General features: G+C 42.4%; 1 protein-coding gene across 1 annotated transcript in view; it reads right to left on the reverse strand.

The window, feature by feature from the left end:
- DNAH11 (dynein axonemal heavy chain 11) overlaps nt 1–21,455 on the reverse strand; it is a 303,071-nt gene that overhangs the window by 261,887 nt on the left and 19,729 nt on the right. The window contains exons 3-6 of the mRNA XM_069088738.1: nt 20,618–20,814; nt 19,531–19,720; nt 8,948–9,047; nt 1,951–2,162 (exon numbers count right to left, since the gene is read on the reverse strand). Of these exons, the coding sequence (XP_068944839.1) occupies nt 1,951–2,162; nt 8,948–9,047; nt 19,531–19,720; nt 20,618–20,814 (699 nt within the window). The remainder of the gene's footprint in view (nt 1–1,950; nt 2,163–8,947; nt 9,048–19,530; nt 19,721–20,617; nt 20,815–21,455) is intronic.

Here is a 21,455-nt window from a genome sequence, read left to right on the forward strand (position 1 = left end):
CTCCCTTCCTACTTGAACTAAACTCTGACATCTTAAGCCACTTAAGACAGGACTCTCCGCCTACAGAGCAGGCAGAACATCCAGGGATGAAAAACATAACCTCCCACTGGAAAAGAAACTTCAAGAACAGAAGGGGGTGAGGAAAGACCTGCCAGACTGGCATGGAACATGCTCCACCTAGAAACCCTACTGGTGAGAAGCGTCCGATTCCCAGAGAGCCTCTCTGTTCCTCATTTTACAAACACAGAAAATTAGCTTTATGAAGGAAATTGTCAGAGTTTCCCACAGCGCAGGGAAGACAGCAGCTCAGAGATGCCTAGTAATATGACCATTAGATATCTATTACTTTATAATGTGGGTTGGGGCTCATGCTTCATGTCACAGTATAACAAAATGGGAAAAGCACAGATTGGGCAGGGGGGAGGTCATAAGGCCTGGGCTCAAAATCCAGCTGTGCCCATTAATCCCTGTGTGATCTTGGGGAAGTCACTTTGATTCTCCAGGCCTAGGTTACCTCCAATGGTAAAAGGAGGGCTAAGGCCCTTCCAGCTTTGAATCTAAATCCTATGGAATACATGGTACTCATTCCATTGCATATATGTATACAACATATATACACAAAACATGCATACACACACCTGTCATATAGGTGTATATATTACAAATAATAATTACATTATTCAGGACTATCCCAGGGACTTAGGAACATCTCTCTACAGTGACTCAATATCCTCCCATTTCGCTTGCTTTAGTAATTATCTGCACCTGAATAAATCTCCCTGGAGTAAATCGTTCTTCTAGACATTAAAGTACTTTTGGATTAATGCAGGACACAGATCTTGTCCAGCTTAAAGAGAGTTAGTTCATATCCAGCCCACCGTGGAGCTGTCCAACATCACCCTTGACTATGCCACAAACAATGGTAGTCAAGCAGCTTCTCTCTATGGAGGAAGAAGGAGGAGGAGACAGGAAGGGGGAGGAGAAAAAAGAGGAGATGAGGAGGGGAGTGGGAAGACTATGAAAGGAGAGGAAGGGAGGAGAGGGAGAAGAGCTTTTTCTTCAGATTCTCCTCATTCTCTGCATCTCATGGGCTCTTCCTATAAGCCAACGTTCTTTCTCAAATCAAAAAGGAACACTTGTAAACTTCTTCAGATATACACACATTTCCTCTTCAACCCAGGTGAGAGTGAGGTTCCAATATTACCAGCCCCCCCCATTTCCACTGTTACTTCCGTGTCATTTTTATGAGATGTGTTCTTTTAACCTTCTCCCACCAAATTTTGTCTTTCAGAATCACCTCAACACACACAACTCAGCCCCTAAAATTGTATAATCATATTTTTATTGTACTAAATTATGTAAATGCTTGTTTTATTCCACAAATTAAAATATTTTTTTTTAAAAAAGGGATGTCCTGCCCAGCAGGAAAGAGCTGAGTGACCTCTAGAGTCTTACAGGCTCTCCATGTAAGCTAGGCAGTGTTTGTTACAAGCAAGTCTTTTCATACCCAGGTGCCTGAAGAACATACATTTATTGAGGGCAAGAGTTATCTTGTTTTTGTCTTTTGTCTTCCAAAGTCAGGGACAAGGCCTTATAGAAAATAGAAACTAAGGCAATGTTTACTGAACAGAAATGCTTTCTAAAAGAGAAGGAGGGTCACCTTGGGCCTCGATTTCTGCCCTGATTCTTCATTCCCCACTAGTTTTACTTTTTTTTTCACCTTTTTTTTGCTTTTCGTAGGGCAAATGTTAAGTGACTTGCCCAAAGTCACACGGCTAGTAAGTGTTAAGTGTCTGAGGTGGATTTGAACTCAGGTCCTCCTGACTCCAGGGCAGTGCTCTATTCACTGCACCACTTAGCCACCCCACCCCAATCATTTTAATTAAAATCTGAAACATGGGAGAAAATCCTCTTTCTTATTCTTGAAGCTTTTCCTCAAATGCTACATACCTGGTCAATAAAGAGATTGCAAAACTCCTGCAGCAGGATGATTATCTGGGCAGGCCTGTTATAAAACCTGGAGTGACTCCAAATCAGGCAGATGGTGTGAAACAGAGGAGAAATCAAGAAGTGGGTCTGGGGGAATTCAGTCTCCTTAAGGCGCTCAGTGTGCTTTCTCAGAGGTCTCAGGTACAGTTCTATATCTTGGGCTTCAAGAAGAGCTGGAAGGGAAGCACCAGTGGAGACCAAAGTCAATGTCTTGAAGCTCTGGACTCTACATTTAGTCTCTGCACTGGCCGAGGCTGTGCAAGAAGCTTCCATCCCAGGCATTCCCCTACAGGAGTAAGCTCAGGAACCCAGGCCAACCTCACACCTCCCCCACAGGAGTGAGCTCAGGAACCCAGCCCAACCTCACTCCTCCCCCACAGGAGTGAGCTCAGGAACCCAGGCCAACCTCACTTCTCCCCAACAGGAGTGAGCTCAGGAACCCAGGCCAACCTCACTCCTCCCCCAAGAGAAGGAATGAATCAGTACAAGGAGAAATAAAAGCATCACAACCTTCATCACCAAACTGGATCTTTTGTCCTGTCTATACCACTACTCAAGCTGAACTTTAACCTCTACATGAAGATTAACACTAGTCTATTCGATAGAATAAGAGCTTTTCCACATTCTGCGTGTGTCCTGGACCTTTCTGATGATCAGTATAGTGAAGACTATGGACCCTTTCTCAGAATACCATTTTTGAATGCACAAAATGAAATGCATAGAGTTACAAAGAAAACCAATTGTATTAAAATCCAGTTATCAATTTTTTTTTAAAAAAGTCACAGATCCTAGATTAAGAACCAGTGATCCAGAACAACTAAATCATGAGTCTTCAAGAAGACTGGACAGATGGCCACATCACCTTAGATTTCTAATTTGCTTCTTGGCCAAAGGATTCATGTACTGACTAGGCAACTTCTCTCTTCTCTAATCAAGCAATGAGCATTTATTAAGCATCTACTCTGTGCCTAGCGCTGTACTTAAGGCTACATTCTAATGGAGGAGACTACATTTAAACACATAGGCACATACCACACACACACACACACACACAAGACAGAAGATAACATACTAAATGCTAGAATCTCAGAAATGGAAGAACCTGAGTTTTTCACTCTGTCTCACTGAAATGCCCAATGCCTAAATATGTCCAAAGTGAGAGGCAGCAAAGGCTGGAGCAAAGGGAGGGTTAGACTGGGGGCCAGGAAAGCCTAGGTTCAAGTCTGCCTCTGTCTAACATCTCCTGACACTGAGCTAGTCCCTTAACATCTCAGTGTCCTTCGCAGCTCTCTAAGACAGTGCTCACCTGTACTGATTCGGGAAGGTCATTCAGGCAGGAGTTTGCTATGCCACTCATATCAGAGGTCAATGTCTATCCTTACTTCATTCCTAAAAGTCAGCCAAGGCCACCAGTCAGGAGGGCAACACGATTTTGTGAAGGAAGGTTAAAACCCCAAACTGAGAACACCCTTTTCTCCAGAGAAGAGGTCTGGAATCATTCAACTGATCAAATGAGAGATCTATTGGAAAAGAAATGATTTGGAAAGCGAGGAGGAGAAGGGATAAATTGGCATGAATCTTTCTGATAGGATAAAATTCCCTTGATAGAACTTGGGAGTTACAAGACATTGTAATAGGCTACAGTGACAGGTTGTAGACTCTATATTCCTGAAAGCTGAGGTTGTTTTCATAAAATAATATTTATCTCTTTGAAATGGTTTAGTCTCCCCTGAAGGCTAACAGACTAGATGATCTCTCAGGGCCCTTTTATGTTCATTATTCTGCATAATAAATGGTACTACAATACTTAGGGTTTATTGTGTTATTCCTCCAAAGGCCTCAAAGACTTTTTTAATTAAAAGAACTCTCAAAACATTTTTTTAAATCCCTTAAGTAGGCCATTACTGTATGACCAAGCTTTTCAGCCATTCTTTCTAATCGGTTCTGTTTTTTTCTTCAACTGGCACCTTACAAAAGCTGCATTTACCCAATTCAAAAAGCATTCCTGAAGGATGACATGTATGAGGCACAGAGCAGGGGGGTTGGGTGGGGCACAAAGACAAATAACAAAATATTCCCTGCCCTCAGGAAACTTATATTCTACTGGAGGCATAAAATCTGTGTGTGTGTGTGTGTATGTATGTATACACACACAATCAGGAGAAGCCCAGGCAGTCCTACAGAGATGCTAAAGGCAGAGTGTTTATGAAACACATCGTATATAGTACTGAGGATTCAAATATAAGATCTATGGTCTCTACCCTCACTGTAATGGAGGGGAGGTAACACCTAAAGGGAAGGGGGGAAGGGGGTGGGCAACATGGCTCAGATAGTGATGGGAGGTGATTCAGAAGTCTGGCTCTGGTTAATGAAAGACAAACATTTGCCCATCAGAATCCAGGATGGTTCCAGGGGCAGGGTCCAAGGCTCTAATGAGGGAGAAGGGAAAAGAGGGTAACAGGAAGTGAAATGGAGGCATGGAATGCTAACAACTAAGGGAACCCAAGCCAGGACTTGAAGGAAGAGATGGAGATGAGGAGGGTGGGCAAGTCAAGCATGGCATACAGCCAAAGCAAAAACATGGCAGGAGGAGATGCCATGGCCAGCACAGGGAACAGCAAGCAGACCAATTTGTGGAGGAATGACGGGGAAGAAAGAAGGTAGACAGAAGCCACATCAGGAAGGATTTTCAAGGCCCAACAGAAGAGTTTGGATTTTTTCATGGAGACAACAGGGAGGCACCAAGCAGGAAGGAGGGAAATGCCACCTTCATCCTGGTACTTTGGGAAGATGACTTCAGCAGCTGTGTGAAGGATGGAATAAAGAGGAGATTGACTCAAAGCCAGGAGTCCAATACGTAGAGGTTCCGGGGCTCTGTTTTCTTTAGCATGATAAAAAAGAGTGGGGGATGGGAGAGGAGGAATGGGGAATAGTCATTGCGAAGCTGGGGAAGCTTCTTTAGCAGAGAAGCTAGAGGATTTTTGTTATTGTTCAGTCACTTTCTTCAGTCATGTCCTACTCTTCATGACCTAATTTGGGGTTTTCTTAGCAAAGACACTGGAGTAGTTTGCCATTTCCTTCTCCAGCTCATTTTACAGATAAGGAAACTGAGGCAAATAGAGTGAAGTGACTTGCCCTGGTTCATATAACTAGTGTCTGAAGCCCAATTTGAACTCATGAACATGAGTCTTCCTGACTCCAGGCCAACACCATGGGCACTATGGCTCTCCCTAGTGTCCCAAGGTCAAATCATCAAGTCACCAATACTGCAAACCAGTGTTATTGATTGGACAGCCTCCCTGAAGCCCTTTCTGTTGAGCAGAAAGCCAAATCTCACTTCTGTCTCCAACCCTGACAGGATGGACCAGATTTCTCCAATGACTTCCATTCCTGTCTGTGCCTTCCTCTCAAGAGTCTTTCACTCTGTCTCACTGAAATTGCTGCCCTTCTCTGCAACCTGCAGGTCACTGCCTCCTGAACACTGCCCTTTGCCCTCTCCTTCATTTGACTTCTCATTTTCCTTATTCCAGAGCAACTTACCAGTGACCTGATTATTCAGCCCATTTGTTGGCCTTTGGTCCAGCTTCCCAATTCATCTGCTCTCGATGAAAACAAAACCATTTATGTTCATTATAAGCTATTAAACACAAGGACACTTGGAACTTTCAAGCGGATTGTGAAGTAGCCTTTAAGGACTGATGGTATATACAGAGGTTTTAATGGTCGGAAAAAATGCACCAATTTAAATGGATATACAGAGGATTAATCTTTCTCCTGTGTGACACTTGCAAGGGCAGGACTTAACACACTTAACACACTTTAAAAAAAGCTTAGTTGGGTCCCTGAAATTTGTCCCTTGTTTTTTATAAGGCCTAAGGTGAGAATTTTCCCCCTGCATGAACACTTGGCATTAAAATGAATAATTGCTTAATGCGCACATATAGCTGCTTGCTATTTTCTGTGGTGGCAAAGTTAGGGGGCCTATCGTTAGTTTTTTTTTAATTTAACTTTAAAGAAAAAAAGCTGTGTTGTATCCCCACTGTAGAATGTAAGCCCCCTGAAGGACAGTACTGGTTCACCTTTGTCTCTATGTCCACAGGACCTGGCAGACAGCAGGCATACTCAATCAGTACTTGGGGAATTAAGAGACAAAATACCCTTGAGGGCAAAGGTGACTTTGTTTCTGTCTTGGTATTCATAGCACCTTGAACACAGTAGATGCTTCCTACAAAGCTGTTGAACTGAATTGAACCCTGCTGTCTCACCTGCAGAGCAACCAAAGTGACTCTAATCAAATTCTTGTGCTGGGAAATAGAAAGCTCCTGTAAAATCACCTGCCATTTTGATGGGGTTCTATGTGTGGCAGTGTGGCACAGCGGCTAGAGACCTGGCCTCCTGGTCAGGAAGTCCTGAATGCAAGCCCTGCCTTCGATACACTGACCATGTGACACTATGCAAGTCATTTATGATGTCAACACCTCAAGCAACACTCAAAGACTATAAATTTTAGCAAAGGTGCCAATCTGTATTGGTGGAGAGTTTTTTCATGGGGAGTTCCCTACACTAATCAAATCTTGTCCAAAAAAGGAAAAGATACACTAACCTACAAGAAGATGAAAAGCGTTCTAAGTACCAAGATGGTGAAAGACTGTATCTTATTTTGAAATCACAGAGAAATCAATGACCTTATTTATCAGACTGCAAGATGCAATGAGCTATTAGACACAACTAAACTTTAAAGAATTAAGCATGTAGACATGAATTTGATCCAGGCCATTTCTGTTCCTCTGTAGGTGGAAAGGCAAGGTTCAATTCAGTTCAGTAGTAACGTATTAAGCACCTACTGGGTGCTATGGTAGTGTCAGCTCAGAAACATGGTGCTTGACTTCTGGTTAAGATGTAGGTACTGAAGGTTGCCAAGGAGCTCAGCTCTCCACCTACATATACCAGAAAAAAAGACCACTTGAAGAAACGATAACCAAGAAATGCAAAGAGAAGCAGCCCTTTGCTGCACAAAAGCCTACAGCACCGGATGTACAGAGAGAGACAAGATGAGATCTTGGCCTAGAGATCCTCTGCTCAGTACCATGGACAGGGAAGCTTGAGGGAGGAGGAAGTTCTCACAGCCTTGGGACCTCCTGACCTAGTCTGCAGGGCAGGTGTGAGTGGTGCTAGGACCAGGACCAGTCTCAGTGTTCCAGAAGTCCAGCTTTAAAGGGCCATCCAGAGCCTGACTTAGCTTGGTACAGCCTTCAAGAACCCAGAGTCACCTTTATCCCAAGCTAATGGATTAAAAGAGGACTTCCATGAAGGTACCCCCCCAGGCACCACACATAATAAAGGGCTTAAGGGCAAAAGGCCAATGGGGGAGGCAGAGATTCCAGCTCACTGGAAGGCTGCCTCCAGGGAGGTCCCTGGGGGTACCCGACCCCAGAGTTATAGTGGGGGTATCTGGTAGCTTCCTTTAACTCACTGTTCTTTCTTCAATTGGTGCATTTTCTAATAGGTACTGTTGGCACCCTTATCCAAAGCTCTCTTCACTTCCCTGCAGTTATAGCTCACCCCATTGCTACAATTCAATTTCACAAACACATAGCAGATATGTGTTATGCACCAAGAACCATAAGGACAAAAACAAAATGGCCCCTTCCCTCAAGGGGTTTACATTCTCCTGGGAAAATACCCAATGTATACACAAGTAAGTAAATATAAAACATAGACTCAATCAAAAAGCACTCATGGGGTGGCCAGGTACCACAATGAGTAAGAGCACTGGCCCCAGAGTTGGGATGACCTGGGATCGAATGCGGGCTCAGACACTTAGCACCACACCCAGAAATAACTGGCCGTGTAACCTTGAGCAAGTTACTTAACCCCAATTGCTTTAAAAAAAAAAGCACTCATATAAAAATAAAATGTAATTTCAAAAGGAAGAAAGCTATCTATTAGCACTGACCATGTCTCTCCTTACCTAAAGGAACAGTGTTCCTTATATCCTCAAAGTACATTTAAAACTATACTTTAAAATGACCTAAACTTATTAAGTAGCACAGAACACTGGCCAAGGGGTCAGGAAGACCTGAGTTCAAATCCTCATAACTCCACACTGTGTCCCTGGAAAAGTCACTTAGCTGCTACCTGCCTTAGTTTCCTCATCTGTAAAATGGGGCTAATAATACCTGCCTCCTAGGGTGGTCGTGAGAAGCAAATGAGGTAAGGTTTGAAAAGCAATTTGCAAACATAAAAATGCTAAATGAATGCTAGTTATTAGTAAGGTATTGCGATTAGGATAGGCAGCAAAGATGCTGGGGAACTATACAATGGCTCAAACACAGCTAACCAGGATGGTTCAAGTGAATATTAGAGCTGCCATTTTTTATAGAATCCTAAACTCTTAGAACAAGAAGAGACCATGACCTCTGCTGGATTCCACTAAAATAAACTCCAATTAGAACTCCAGTCGAGCACCATCAGGAGCTGTATTTATCATCAGAAGTCTTAAATGTAAGCATTCGATGGAAGTTTTTTAACCATCTATCATTCTGTTTTACTAATATGTCATTGATATATGTGCACAGCACTGACTCCTTAGAGTGAGTAATTTCCTTACAGTAACAGGTCTACTGTAGCAATAAATCTACAGCCACAGACTGAGCACACGCACATCGTGGCCGACATTCTGTTTTACATCAGTTATCTCTAATTATCACTATATTTTATCCTGACTTTTATGAAAGGAAAAAGTATCAACGTAAACTTTACAGAAATAAATTAAATTGGTGGAACTCAAGCCAAGTAATAATGTATTTAATCATGCATTTCAATATTTGGTTACAGATCTAGTACACAGTGATGAATTCAAGCTATGTATTAGATCAATTGATTATACAGGAACACACACACACACACACACACACACACACAGGTCATAGCTCACTGATATCCAAATTGTTCTTACCAGCTTCAACAACCATGAAAGTGTCCTCAAAGGTAGGGAAATAACTGCTTTCTTTGGTTTTCAGAATCTGGAGCATTTTCTGGACAACAGGAGCCTGAAGCTAGAATTAGGTTTAAAGGGGGAAAGGGGGCAGGGAGGAGAAAATACATTTTATAAATAAAAATAGGTTAATGGGAGTTGCAAATGATTCCCGGGGAAAAAAAATTATTCAATTGGATTTTCCTTCACACAATATATACCATGGCTAATCTCCAAAGCATTTGATCCAATGCCCAACAGACAAGCAGGACGGAAAAGCAAAATCATCAGATTTTCTGTGCTTGTGTGCTACCTTCACTGCTCTCCCCTGCAATTCCCCCCGAGAGAAAGTTCAATGACAAGATGACATGAGGATGCTTCATTGTATCTGTAGCCTCATAGGCTAACTATGAGAACTCTCTCCCTTCCCCTGGGAGTCACATGCCATGTTCTCTGTTCTTCCATCCTATTGGATCCTTGCCCATGAATTCTCCAAAATGGATCTTTTGCCAGCCCCCACAAGCTAGAGGGCATTTCCTGATGTTTAATGGACAGAGAACACCCCACTTCTGGACAGAGAAATGATGGACTCCACAGTGAGAGATGCACACTCCTGCTCACGGCCAGCGTGGGAATTGCTTTTGCTTGACTGGGCATGTTTGTTACAAGGAGTTTGTCTTTTTCTTCTTCCAATATGTGTGTGTATGTGAAGGGAGAGAGAACAAATGGATAAAATTATTAATTTTTATTGATGAAAATGTAATTTTTAGGGGCAGCCAGGTGGCTCAGCGAGTAAGAGCACCCGCCCCTGTGTCAGGATGACCTGGGGAATCGAATCTGGGCTCAGATGCTTAGCACCACACCCAGAAATAACTGGCTGTGTAACCTTGAGCAAGTTACTTAACCCCAATTGCTTAAAAAAATGTAATTTTAATATTAAATGGATACTAGCACATTTGGACTGTCCATGATCCGTACTCTCATTATTGTACATGACTGGTCTTTTCTAGTCATATGTGTTCTTGATTATGTCTTTTGTATACCTCTCATGCAAAAGCCATCACTGATAAAATGCTTTTTTTAATCACCAGTTTTGCTTTCTACTGCCCTTCATAAGGACTACAATTTTGGTTTTTCTAAGACTGCAATGTTCCATGAAGCTGGATAAAATCACAAGAATACTGGTGTCAAAAAAGTGAATCTTTGAGGCAGAGAGCAACATGGGGATAATTGGGAGCACTGTGTAACTTCCTAAACACAATCAAGGAGGGAGGGAGGCAGAGAAAAACACATTTATATGAATTTCTACTGCACGCTATGGAATGCCTTTTCCATAACTGACAAAATTCCTTTCATCTCAAATCTTCTCTTTTCTCACTCCTATCTGCTGGCCACCCTTTTTGGTGTTGGTTGCATTTTCACTCAACTCTACTCTCTTCCCACTCCCTGATCATAGTGGGGAGTCTTGCTATCTGGAGACATTTCCAGAGTTCCCTTCTCCCGTCATCAGCTCTTTTCCAGGTCATCACCTCTGCCCTGGCTACACCGTTCTCCCTTCACTATCTTGAATCACTCTTTATTCTCCTCTACACTCAAATCCTTTGCCCTGTCACTGATCCCACTCTGCCAAACCCCAGCCTTGGATTACTACCATCATCCCCCATTTCCATTCCTATTCACATACTACTGTAGGAAGCATCACAAAACCATGCCCAATGGGCACTACAAGTTTATGTTACCTCACCTCAGCTGGCCCCTCAGGGTGGCAAAGCAATCCTTTTATCTGTTCCTAACTGATCAGCTAGCCCATTCACCACAGAAGCTTCTCTAGAACTTTTCTTCCAGCCTCCCATGGTACCTCCTCCCTTACTGCTGAGGATCTTGTTTCACACTCTATGGGGGAAAAAACTGACCATCAGCTGAAAGCTCTCTCTTCTCACAGCACTCATGGTCTTAGTCCACCACGTTCTCCTGCCCATCTCAAATGGTTTCCCTTTCCAAGGCAAGTCCCTCTACACTTGACCCTGCCATTTATCCTCTTCTATAACGTTGACACCCTCCACCTACTACCACCTTCACTGCCTCACTAAGCTTCAGTCTCTCCCTATATATTGGCTGCTTTCCTGCTGCCTACAAACATGCCCCTTTCTCTCCCATTTTTTTAATCTTTACTTGATCCAACTGATGGGGGTGTGCTTGGGCGCCTGTGTTTCAACTCCAGTTTGTAAAATCATATCCAGTTCCAAAAATCACATTTCTCCCTTGCCTCAAAACACGGTGTCAGGCAGTTTCTCTCTAGCTCAAAGGCAGCATACCCTAACAAATACTTCTCTCTCTTCCTGCTACAGTATTGCACCTAATAGAATTTAGTAGTTTGGCCTAGCTGTGTACTGGGTCATAAAGATATTTACTGCTCACTGACCTGTTGTGTATGTCCTAGACTCAGTCAAACGTATACTTCCTAGCTCATTATACATCCTGAATCCCTCATTATGTATTCCTGAGGCTTGGGATATACTAAACTCCCAACATTCATCTTGTCAAACGTGACTTTGATGGGTGGCAGGTGACCACTAGCTGATTTAGTGATGTTTGAAGTATAAAACCACACCTCCATACAGCCCCACCTTGGGCTATTTCCTGGTGAATTCTGGGCATTATGCCCACGCAGTAGATATTTACAAGTGCGCATTCCATTAAGAACTGACCACTCTCTTATCCAGCCCTGACTCACCGAGTTAGCATATTTGGCACAGATTTTACTATAAAATATCCTATAAAAACTTTACCTTTCTAAGGTTGCAGGTTCCCTAAGAGCTCTGGCCCGCTACACAGCGTAACAATAAATCTTTGCTTCCCTGACTTAAATACTTGAATCTGTGAATTCATTCCAGACTGCTTTCCAGGGACGCTGGTATTGGGGTTCCTGGACTCCCTGAACTCCTTGACCCCCGTGTCACAACAATCCCTGCTAGCTATCATTCTCTATTTCTCCTCCCCTTTGTGGCTAAAGTCCTTGAAAAAGCCACCTATAGTCAGCATCTCTACTTCCTCCCCTCCAACCTGGCTGCTGCCCTCATCATCGAGCTGTAACTATTTCACTTTAAACTCAACGATAATCTCTTTGTTGCTCAATCTAATGGCCTTTTCTCCAACCTCATCCTTCTTGAGCTCTTCCCTTTGCCAATCACTCTTCCAGATACGTTCTCCTACTAGGTTTCCTAATACTATTCTCTCTTGGTCTGGTTCCTGCCTGTCTGATCCTTCCTCATAGTCTTTTGGGATCATCCTGGTTGCAACTACTCACCATAGTTTTCCCCTGAGGCTCTGCCCACCCCTATTCTTTCCTTCCTCTGTTATCTCACTTGATATTCTCATCAGCTCCCATGGATATCATCTTGTGTGGAGGCTTCTAAAATCTACGTATTCAGCCCTCTTTCCTGATTTCCAGTTTTGCATCTTCAAGCTGACCTTTGGATATCTTAAATTAGATATTCTATAAACATCTCAAGTTCACTGTATCCAAAACTAAAAAATCATACTCTTTCCCCCAAAAACTCTCTCCTCTTCTGAACTTTCCCAGTACCGTTGAGGACACCTGTCCACCATCCTCCCAATGACAGGTTCTTGACTCCGGTGTCATCCTCAACTGCACAGTCATCCAAATATATCCAATTTCTTGTCAATTTTTGTCATTCCTACCTTTACAACTTCTCTTCATTTGCCCAAGCAGCACCCTGGTACAGGTCCTCACCATCACACACCTGGATTTTTATATAGGTCTCATTTCCCTGCCTCATCTTTCCCCATTCCACTGCACCCTCTGTGCAGTGTGAGAAGATGCACAACCAGGAGGGAAATCAAATATGAAAGCCTCTGTTGGGTATTTAAAGCCCTTCAGAACCCAAGTCCATTCTGTAGTTCCAATTTTCTTATGTCTCATTCCCCTCCACACTCTCCGATCCAGCTAGGATGGCCTTTGTGCAGTTCCTCATCACCCAATTCCATGCCACTTCACTGGCTGGCTCCCCTTTCCCCCCAGGCATGGGATGCCATCCCTCCTAATATCTGCTCTTGGTTCGCTTTAAGACTCAGCTCAAATTTTGCCTCAGCAAGAGGTCTTCCCCAGTCTTCCACTACTAATGCCTTCCTTTTGAAATTACCCTCCATTTACTCTGTATGAATCTTCACCAGTTATTAGGAACCTAGTTATTTCAATGTTGCCCCCCCATTTGAATGTGAGCTCCTTGGGGGGCAAGGACTGCATTTTTGCCTTTTTCTGTATCCCCATAACTTAAGTACATGAAACATCATTAAGAAATGACGAAGCTAAGTGAATAAGTTAAGAAATGCTTGTGACTGACCGACTCTTAAATACCATTTGCACTTCTCTATATCAAATACTGAGGCAGTGGAGTCCAAAGGTGCTGGTCCCATTATCATTGCTCAGGAAAATGGATGACTTCTAGAAACAACTTTGGCTATTCTTCCATTTTCATCCAATGCTCAGAAGATGTCTGGGCTTATCTAGAATGAAGGTGAACCTCTCAGCAGACTCATTTTCTCCTCAATTGCATCTCATTGCATCGTGACATAGAAATTTTCATCCGGAGTCAGAAGGGCCCTCAGAAATCATCTGCTCTCCCACCCTCTCATTCCCCAGATGAGGAAAACAGCATTCACCTTCCATCTTCCTCCTCCATTACATTTTGAAGCAGTGGTTTGTATTCACTGCTAGTGCTGCCGTAGGGTTTCCTATCATTCTGCAGAGTAAATGGATTAAACATATACTGGCTAAAGTGGCTTCTGAACTGTTTGAGTAAATCCAAACTGTGGCTGGGCCTTGTATCGATTTTTTGCCGTTCAATCATTTCAATGATATTCAACTCTTCATGACCCCATTTGAGATTTTCTTGGCAAAGATCCTAGAGTGGTTTGCTGTTTTTCTTCTCCAGCTCATTTTACAGATGAGAAAACTGAGGCAGTTTAATTGTACCAATTAAACTTTTCTAAGAGCTCATGTGTTGAGTTTAGTCCCTTTCCTATTTGTCAGAGTTAGCAGCCAATTACAACAAACCAGGAGTGACCTGCTGGGATTGCTTCCTGTGTCTTCTAATTGGTATCCTGCATTCCATCTTCAAATTGATTCTCACTCCTTTCCTTTGGTCTGTCAACAATCTGATTGTATGCAATCAGCTAGTACAGAGATGAGGACTGCAGCTTGAGGAAGAGTCATTTCCTTATAGTCAGTCTGGGGAGTTGCCCTCTGATACGCTGCATGCCTTCCACCTTCTGAGTCTCTTCTTGAAGATTTCATATGTCAGCACGAGAGTTCTAAGTCATCCACAAGTTGTCAACTCATCATTTGCTTTAGATAATTCATCGATACCTGATTTTAATTGTCAGTGTAGTTCTCATTGTTCTTCCTTGTGCCCATCTTCTTACTGAAGTTACTGAGGGTCAGACTACGCATCGATGTAGTTTGGGGATCTTGTCCTTCATACAATGGTTCCTTCTCATCCTCTGCAACAGATGCTGGGGCTTCCAACATACTTATGATGTTCATAGTGGCATTGTGGCCTATGTGCACCTCGAGCATTGAAAGGTAAAGGACTACATTTCCCAGGAAATGCTCTGCTTCTCATTGCCTCTGAGTGCATGATGAAGCCAAGCGCACTCACCCCAGTGTTTGTGCCTCTAAATTCAACCTGAGAGCATTCCTTTTGGCAGCTGCTACTTGCCTATGGTTTCCTCTTCAGAGAAAATATCTGTGTGGGTATGGCTTCTAGTAGTATGACTTATTGGCCATTGGACAAACATCTCACATTAAGAGTACCAACTGTTAGGTTAATATTTATAGACCAACAACTGTGGGATCTTAACACCATCTGTCTCTTCTTCTGCTGCTCAGCCATTATCACTCCAGAAACAGAAAGAGGTCACACAGTCCTGTGAAACGGTTTGGAATTTTTATTTGTTTTATAGGGTTTAGAGTTGCTGGAATGGGGTGGGTAGGATGAGGGTAGAAGCATGTTAATCATACTGTGGTGGAGTTGTCCCAGGGCAACAAGGTAACTGGGGTGGGTGGGGGGAGCGGGGGAAGGAAGGCAAGAAGGGAACTTAGGTGGAAGCAAGGCAGGCCCTATGGGGCAACAGTGGCTAGAGAAGATGCCTGGACACCCAAAATAAGTGTAAGATAATCTGGAGGGAATGTTGGATGGATCAGGGCAGGTTTGATATGGAAAATGGCACTTGACTCATGTACTGCAGTAATTCACTAGAGTTGATGTTTCATTGGTTGAACTTTTGAGAATCCAGAGTCATCTCCAGGTCACGAAGGTTTAAAGGAGGACTTTTATGGATAGGAATAAAGTTTTTAAAAGCTCATCATGTTATATAGATAAAATCGAGCATATTATCACCCTATGAAATAGGAGGAATTTTTTTTACATTTAAGACTCTTATCTTATTAATTCTGAATAATTCAACAAACTTTTTTTTGCTCTTTAACAATTTTTTAAATTAAATTTTATGTTTATTTTTAGTTCATATAATTCATGTCCACAAGATTTTGAGTTACAAGTCCTCCCCATCTGTCCCCTACCCACCACCCCAAAACAACAATCCCCCTGTATACACCATCCCCCAATCTGCTCTCTCCTATAGTCTCCCCCATCCACCCTCCAACTTTCCAGTAAAGCAAGATGGATCTCCATACCCTAGTGCCTATATATCTTATTTCCCAGGTGCATGTAAAAAATAACAATAATATATATTTTTAAACATTTTATTTTAAACCTTTGAATTACAGATTATTTCCTTTCCTCCTTTGTCACTCACCCTTACTGGGAAGATAAACAATTCAATATAGGTTGTACATGTGCAGTTACACAAAACATTTCCATAGTGGATATATTGTGAAAGACTGACTATATTTCCCTCCATCCTATCCCACCCCCCCTACTTGTTCTATTCTCTACTTTGACCCTGTCTCTTTTCAAAAGTGTGTACTTCTAACTACCCTCCCCATAATCATCCTCCCCTCCATCATGCCACCTCTCATCCCCTTCCTCCCTACTCTCCTGTAGGGGAGGATACCCTATTTAGTGTGTATGTCAAATTCAATGAGAGTAAGGATGACCCATTCCCTTTTTCCTTCCTGTTCTTCCCCTCCATTGTAACAGCTATCCCTTGCCTCTTCTATATGAGAATTTACCCCATTCTGTCTTTCCCCATCTCCTCTCATTATATTCCTCTCTCACCTCTCAATTTCACCTTTTAAATATCATCCCTTCCTATTCAATTGATCCTGTGCCCTCTGTCTATGTATACCTGTACATATATATACACACACACACTCACATATGTATTCATACACCCATACCCTCCTATATAAACATATATATATATATATATTCCCTTCAACTATCCTCATACTGAGAAAAGTTTCATAAGTTACAATTATCATTTTTCCATATAGGAATGTAAATAGCTCAACTTTGTTAAGTTCCTTAGGATTTCTTTTCCCTGTTTACCTTCTCATGCTTTTCTTGCTTCTTGGATTTGAATGTCACATTTTCTATTCAACTCTGTTTTTTTTTCATCAAGAATGCTTGAAAGTCCTCTATTTCATTGAATGACCACATCTTCCCAGTTTTGCTGGGTAGGTGATTCTTGGTTTTAATCTTAGCTCCTTTGATCTCTAGAATATCATTCCAAGCCCTCTGATCCCTTAATATAGAAGCTACTAGATCTTGTGTTATCCTGATTGTGTTTCCACAATATTCAAATTGTTTCTTCTTGGCTGCTTGTAATATTTTCTCCTTGATCTAGGAACTCTGGAACCTGGCTATATTATTCCTAGGAGTTTTCTTTTCAGGATCTTTTTCAAGAGGTGATCAGTGAATTCTTTCAATTTCTATTTTGCCCTCTGGTTCTAAAATATCAGGACAATTTTCCTTGAGAATTTCTTGAAGGATGATTTCTAGGTTCTTTGATAATGGCTTTCAGGTAGTCCAATAATTTTTAAATTATCTCTTCTGGATCTATTTTCCAGGTCAGTGGTTTTTCCAATGAGATATTTCACATTGCCTTCTATTTTTTTTCTTTTGTTTGGGTCTGTTTAATAGTATCTTGATTTCTGATAAAGTCATTATCTTCCATTTCCTCCAATCTAATTCAGAAGGAATTATTCTTTTCAGTGAGCTTTTGAAATTCTTTTCTATCTAGCAAATTAAGCTTTTTAAGGCATTCTTGTCCTCACTGGATTTTTGGGCCTCTTTGGCCATTTGAGTTGATTTTTTAAGGTGTTATTTTCTTCAGTCAGGTTGTTGACTCTCTTTTCATTATTTTCTTGCACCATTCTCATTTTTCTTCCCATTTTTTCTTCCACTTCTCTTACTTGATTTTCAAAATCCTTCCTGAGCTCCTCCATCGCCTGTAACCAATTCATATTTTTCTTTGAAGCTTTTGGTGCAAAAGTTCTGACTTCATTGTCTTCCTCCTGTTCCATGCTTTGATCCTTTTTGTCCCCAAAATAGGAGTGTAAAGTTGGATTGCTCTGCTTGCTTTGCTTGCTCAAATTGCCACTCAATTACTTGACTTTTGAGCTCTTTGCCACAGGAAGATTCTGCTTCCAGAGGGGAGACCTTTGTCACAAATAGCTGGGGTTTTCACAGCTGCCAGAGCTTTTAGGAGGGCGCCATCTCTACAGCCCCCACAAGCTCTGGCTCACTGGTCACACACCTCAGAACCACTGCAATCCAGATCCAGGAAGGTTAAAGCAAGAGTGATTACCCTCTGAATGGTCACTTGGCCCCCTACAATCTGCAGGTTGGGAACTCTGAAGCAGCCAATGGAGGCAGCTGCACAGATGTCACACCTCCACCACTTCTCACACCAGGGGCAGAGGCTGGACTGCACTCCTCAGCCCCCTCACTTCCAACAGAGTCCCACACTGACCTTTTACTTTGTCTTTGGCATTTATAGGTTCATATTTCTGGAAACCCCCACAGCTACTGGTGATCCACTCTCCTGAAGTCCAGTGGCTGCTAGGCAGGGCTGCCCTTGGCTAAAACCATGGACTCACGTGGGGCTGGGCTCTGCTCCCAACATGCTGTGATGGACCCTTCCTGCCGGGCTGCCTTCAGTGGGAGATTTGTTTCTCTCTGTCACTTTGTGGGTTCTGTAGCTCTAAAATTTGTTTAGAGTCATATTTTATAGGTATTTGAGGTGGTTATGGGGGGAACTCACAGAATTATCCTGCTTTTACACCACCATCTTGGCTACACCCCCCCCCAACAAACATTTATCAAATACTTATCATATGCCAGGCTCTATGAGAAGTGTTGGGGATCTCTACTATGTGTGAAGCACCGTGGTAGGTACTAGGATGACCCAGTCTCTGCCTCCCTGGAGCTGACCTTCTGTCTGCAGAGATACAGAAATCTGTATCTCTGCAAGGCAAGAATTGGAGTTTCCATTTAAAGATGAGCAGGCCTTGGTGATCCAATTCAGGTCTTCCAGTAGAAACCCCAAAGTCAAATCTGACAAATTCCCTCAACCAGGCTAGACCATATCAACGAAGGAAATGCTAAAGCGCTATATAAATAGAAGCTACTGTTGTTGCTTCCCAAATTCAATGAGCTGATCAGATTAACTGACTCTTTGTATTTTCAAGCTCCCCAAGAGAGTTCCCTGAAACAGTAAACGATAACTTCTGGTCTTGTGATTTCCCTAGAGTGGCTAAAACTCTTTCAAGGAGAATCATATCACTGTCAACAAAAGTTAGCAAGACAAAATTACTTTTAATCACCATTTTAAAAGTATACACACATACAAAAAGCAGGATAAGAGTATCATCAAGGGAAGGTATCAGGAGAAAACTGGTCATGGAGAAAATGAGGGATTAATCAACAAATATTAAATGTCTACTATATTCCTGACACTGTAATAACAGATGAACAACCTAAGTGCTAAACCATTATCCATAAGATGTTAAAGGAGGTAGGAAGGTCTCCAAAACCCTGGACAGCTCTTCCATGCCAACTATAGGATGGATCCAGAGACCAGGGATAACAAAGGATATCAAAGGTGGGGGGGGGGAAGTGGTTGAAGGGGAACTTAGGTACCCTTGGGGTATCAAGAAACCAAGATGGAGCCCTGTCCTTCCTTGTGTAAGGACAAGGACAAGAGACATCTAGAATTTGCCTGTACAAATGGGGTTGTAATCTGTACAATAGAGGGAATAACCACACTCGTGAGATCATAGAACCACTTGAAGATTATAGACAAGAATGGCACAGAATGAGAAATCCAGATTTCCCCTGTTGAAGAGAGAGCAACCATCCAGGAGAACCCAATTCTACCAGCAAGAGACCAAAGCAGGTACTTCATATAGCACTCAGAAAGGGACAACAGAGGCAGAATTACGAAAATCAAACAAGTTTCCCACCCACTCACCACCCCATCAGTGAAAGTCATAGGTTTAGGGAGTAAGATTCATGCCAAGCTTACTAATCAGCTTGACAGACATGGGCAAAGAGTTTGTTTGGACTTTGGCTTACTTGATCATAGATGCACAGAAGGTTATCCCGTCTTTTCTTCCAGAAGTCTAGTTCTTCCTGAGGGTCTGAGTGAATGCCCTTCAACAAAGATTGCCCTGAGTCCTTCTGGAGGACTTCTTGGATTTGATGTGACCATGTAATAACCACAGATTCAATGGCATGGAGCATGGCCCTTTCATATGAGTCTTGTCTACAAACATCAAAAATGATAAAGATTAGACAGACTGTCTTTTTCATATTCTTATTCCCAGTTCTTAGCCTTTTCTAAACAAAGGACAGAAGCAGAAATGCAAAATCTACACTCTCCTCCCTTTTGCAAGACATTCCTCAAATAGCAAATGTCTTTTTATAAGCCCTAGATGCTTTGTAACTGAGGATGACCTCTCGTGGAATTTTGTTCATGTTACTTCCTTTGTTGCAAAAACATCTCCACAGACCCTGTGCAAGTTTTTTTATGTCAAAAAAACGGTTCTCCTAAAGATTGAGCTGCTCTTCAGCACTTGTGCAAGAAAAGGGAATGAAACAATGTGTTTCACCAATGCAAATTTGCAAAACGTCTCTATTTAGAGTGTTGAAGGATGCCTGAGACTCTGAGAGGGTAAGTGGTTTTCCAGGGGCTTACAGAGGCAGAATTGGAACGCAGGTCTTCCTGTTGGGGTTATAATAGAACCCAACATGGGTTCTATTATAGTACTCTGCCCATATATACATTATGCTGCATCTATATATACATGTGCTCTGTATCCATATGAACACTGCACCGCACTGATCAGTGCGATTAAGTAACTTGCCCAAAGTCACACAGCTAGGAGGTGGAAGAGGCAGAATTAGAACTCAGCTCTTCCTTACATTAAACCTCAAGTCCAGAACTCCCTCCCTCTACCACAAAGCCCTGGCTTCTTGAGAAAGAAAGTGTTACAATAAACACTCTTTTTAAAAGGCTGCTTTGAAGAAAAAATCACGTGCAATATTCACGTACCCAGGACGTACAAACATTTAATTCATGTAAGTTTAGAATACTCTGAGACCAGGGTACAGATGATTTGGTACAATGGGGCCCTGGTCTAGGGTAGCAGTGGGTACCTACTTGGCCTCTGAGCATTTAAGCTCCCCTTCAATGCTCTCTGCAATGGTGGGAATTGGAAGCAGGGTTCTTCCTGACATCACACCCCTCAGAATGTGCATTTTGGTTTTCATGGCTTCCACATGGGTTCCCAGGTCTTGGGAAACAAAATATGGCCAGACTGTGTGGTTCTTCTTGTTCAAGAGAATGGGAACAGCAACCTAGAGGAAACATGGTTAGAAATGACATGGAGCTCAATTCAAGTGGTGACAGTTAAGCACATGGTACAGGCCAGTATAGCAGCAAGCACCCCAGCATCCCCAGGGTGTCTGCCAACACAGGTTCTTGAATCTGTTTTGATAAAGGAAAGCAACTCAAAATGGGTTAACAAGCTTACTTTAATCAGTCAAATATGTATCATTTACCTAGTTCAGGGGAAAAAGGTCAGCACCCTGAACTTCAAAGTATACAGACAGAATTGTCAAGACAGAGAAACAGATCAAGTAGACAGATTTCCAAACGGTCCAACCATTACATCCATACCAAACAACATCTGGGTTTCAAAGCCAGGAGACTCTGGACACCGGCTTCCCAGAATTTCATCTGATCAAATCACAGAACATTTCTCAAAGTGAGTCCCAAAACAATGCTACACATCAGGGCTTATGTAGCCTTCTCCTGGCTCAGAGAATGTAACAACCTTATTGACTCACTGGCCAATCAAGAAGTATCTACTGAAAAACAAGCCTCTCACCCCAGGCTCCAGGTGCACTTTAGCCTAGGGGCAGGGAAGATCTTTAAATTTGCATTCACATTACAGCCAGTCATGGGGGCAAAACACAAGAATCAGCACCTACTGAAG

The sequence above is a fragment of the Petaurus breviceps genome, unplaced genomic scaffold (genome assembly GCF_028583685.1).
Source record: "Petaurus breviceps papuanus isolate PSGF00001 unplaced genomic scaffold, PetGlider_PUasm1.0 185, whole genome shotgun sequence".
Taxonomy (NCBI): domain Eukaryota; kingdom Metazoa; phylum Chordata; class Mammalia; order Diprotodontia; family Petauridae; genus Petaurus; species Petaurus breviceps.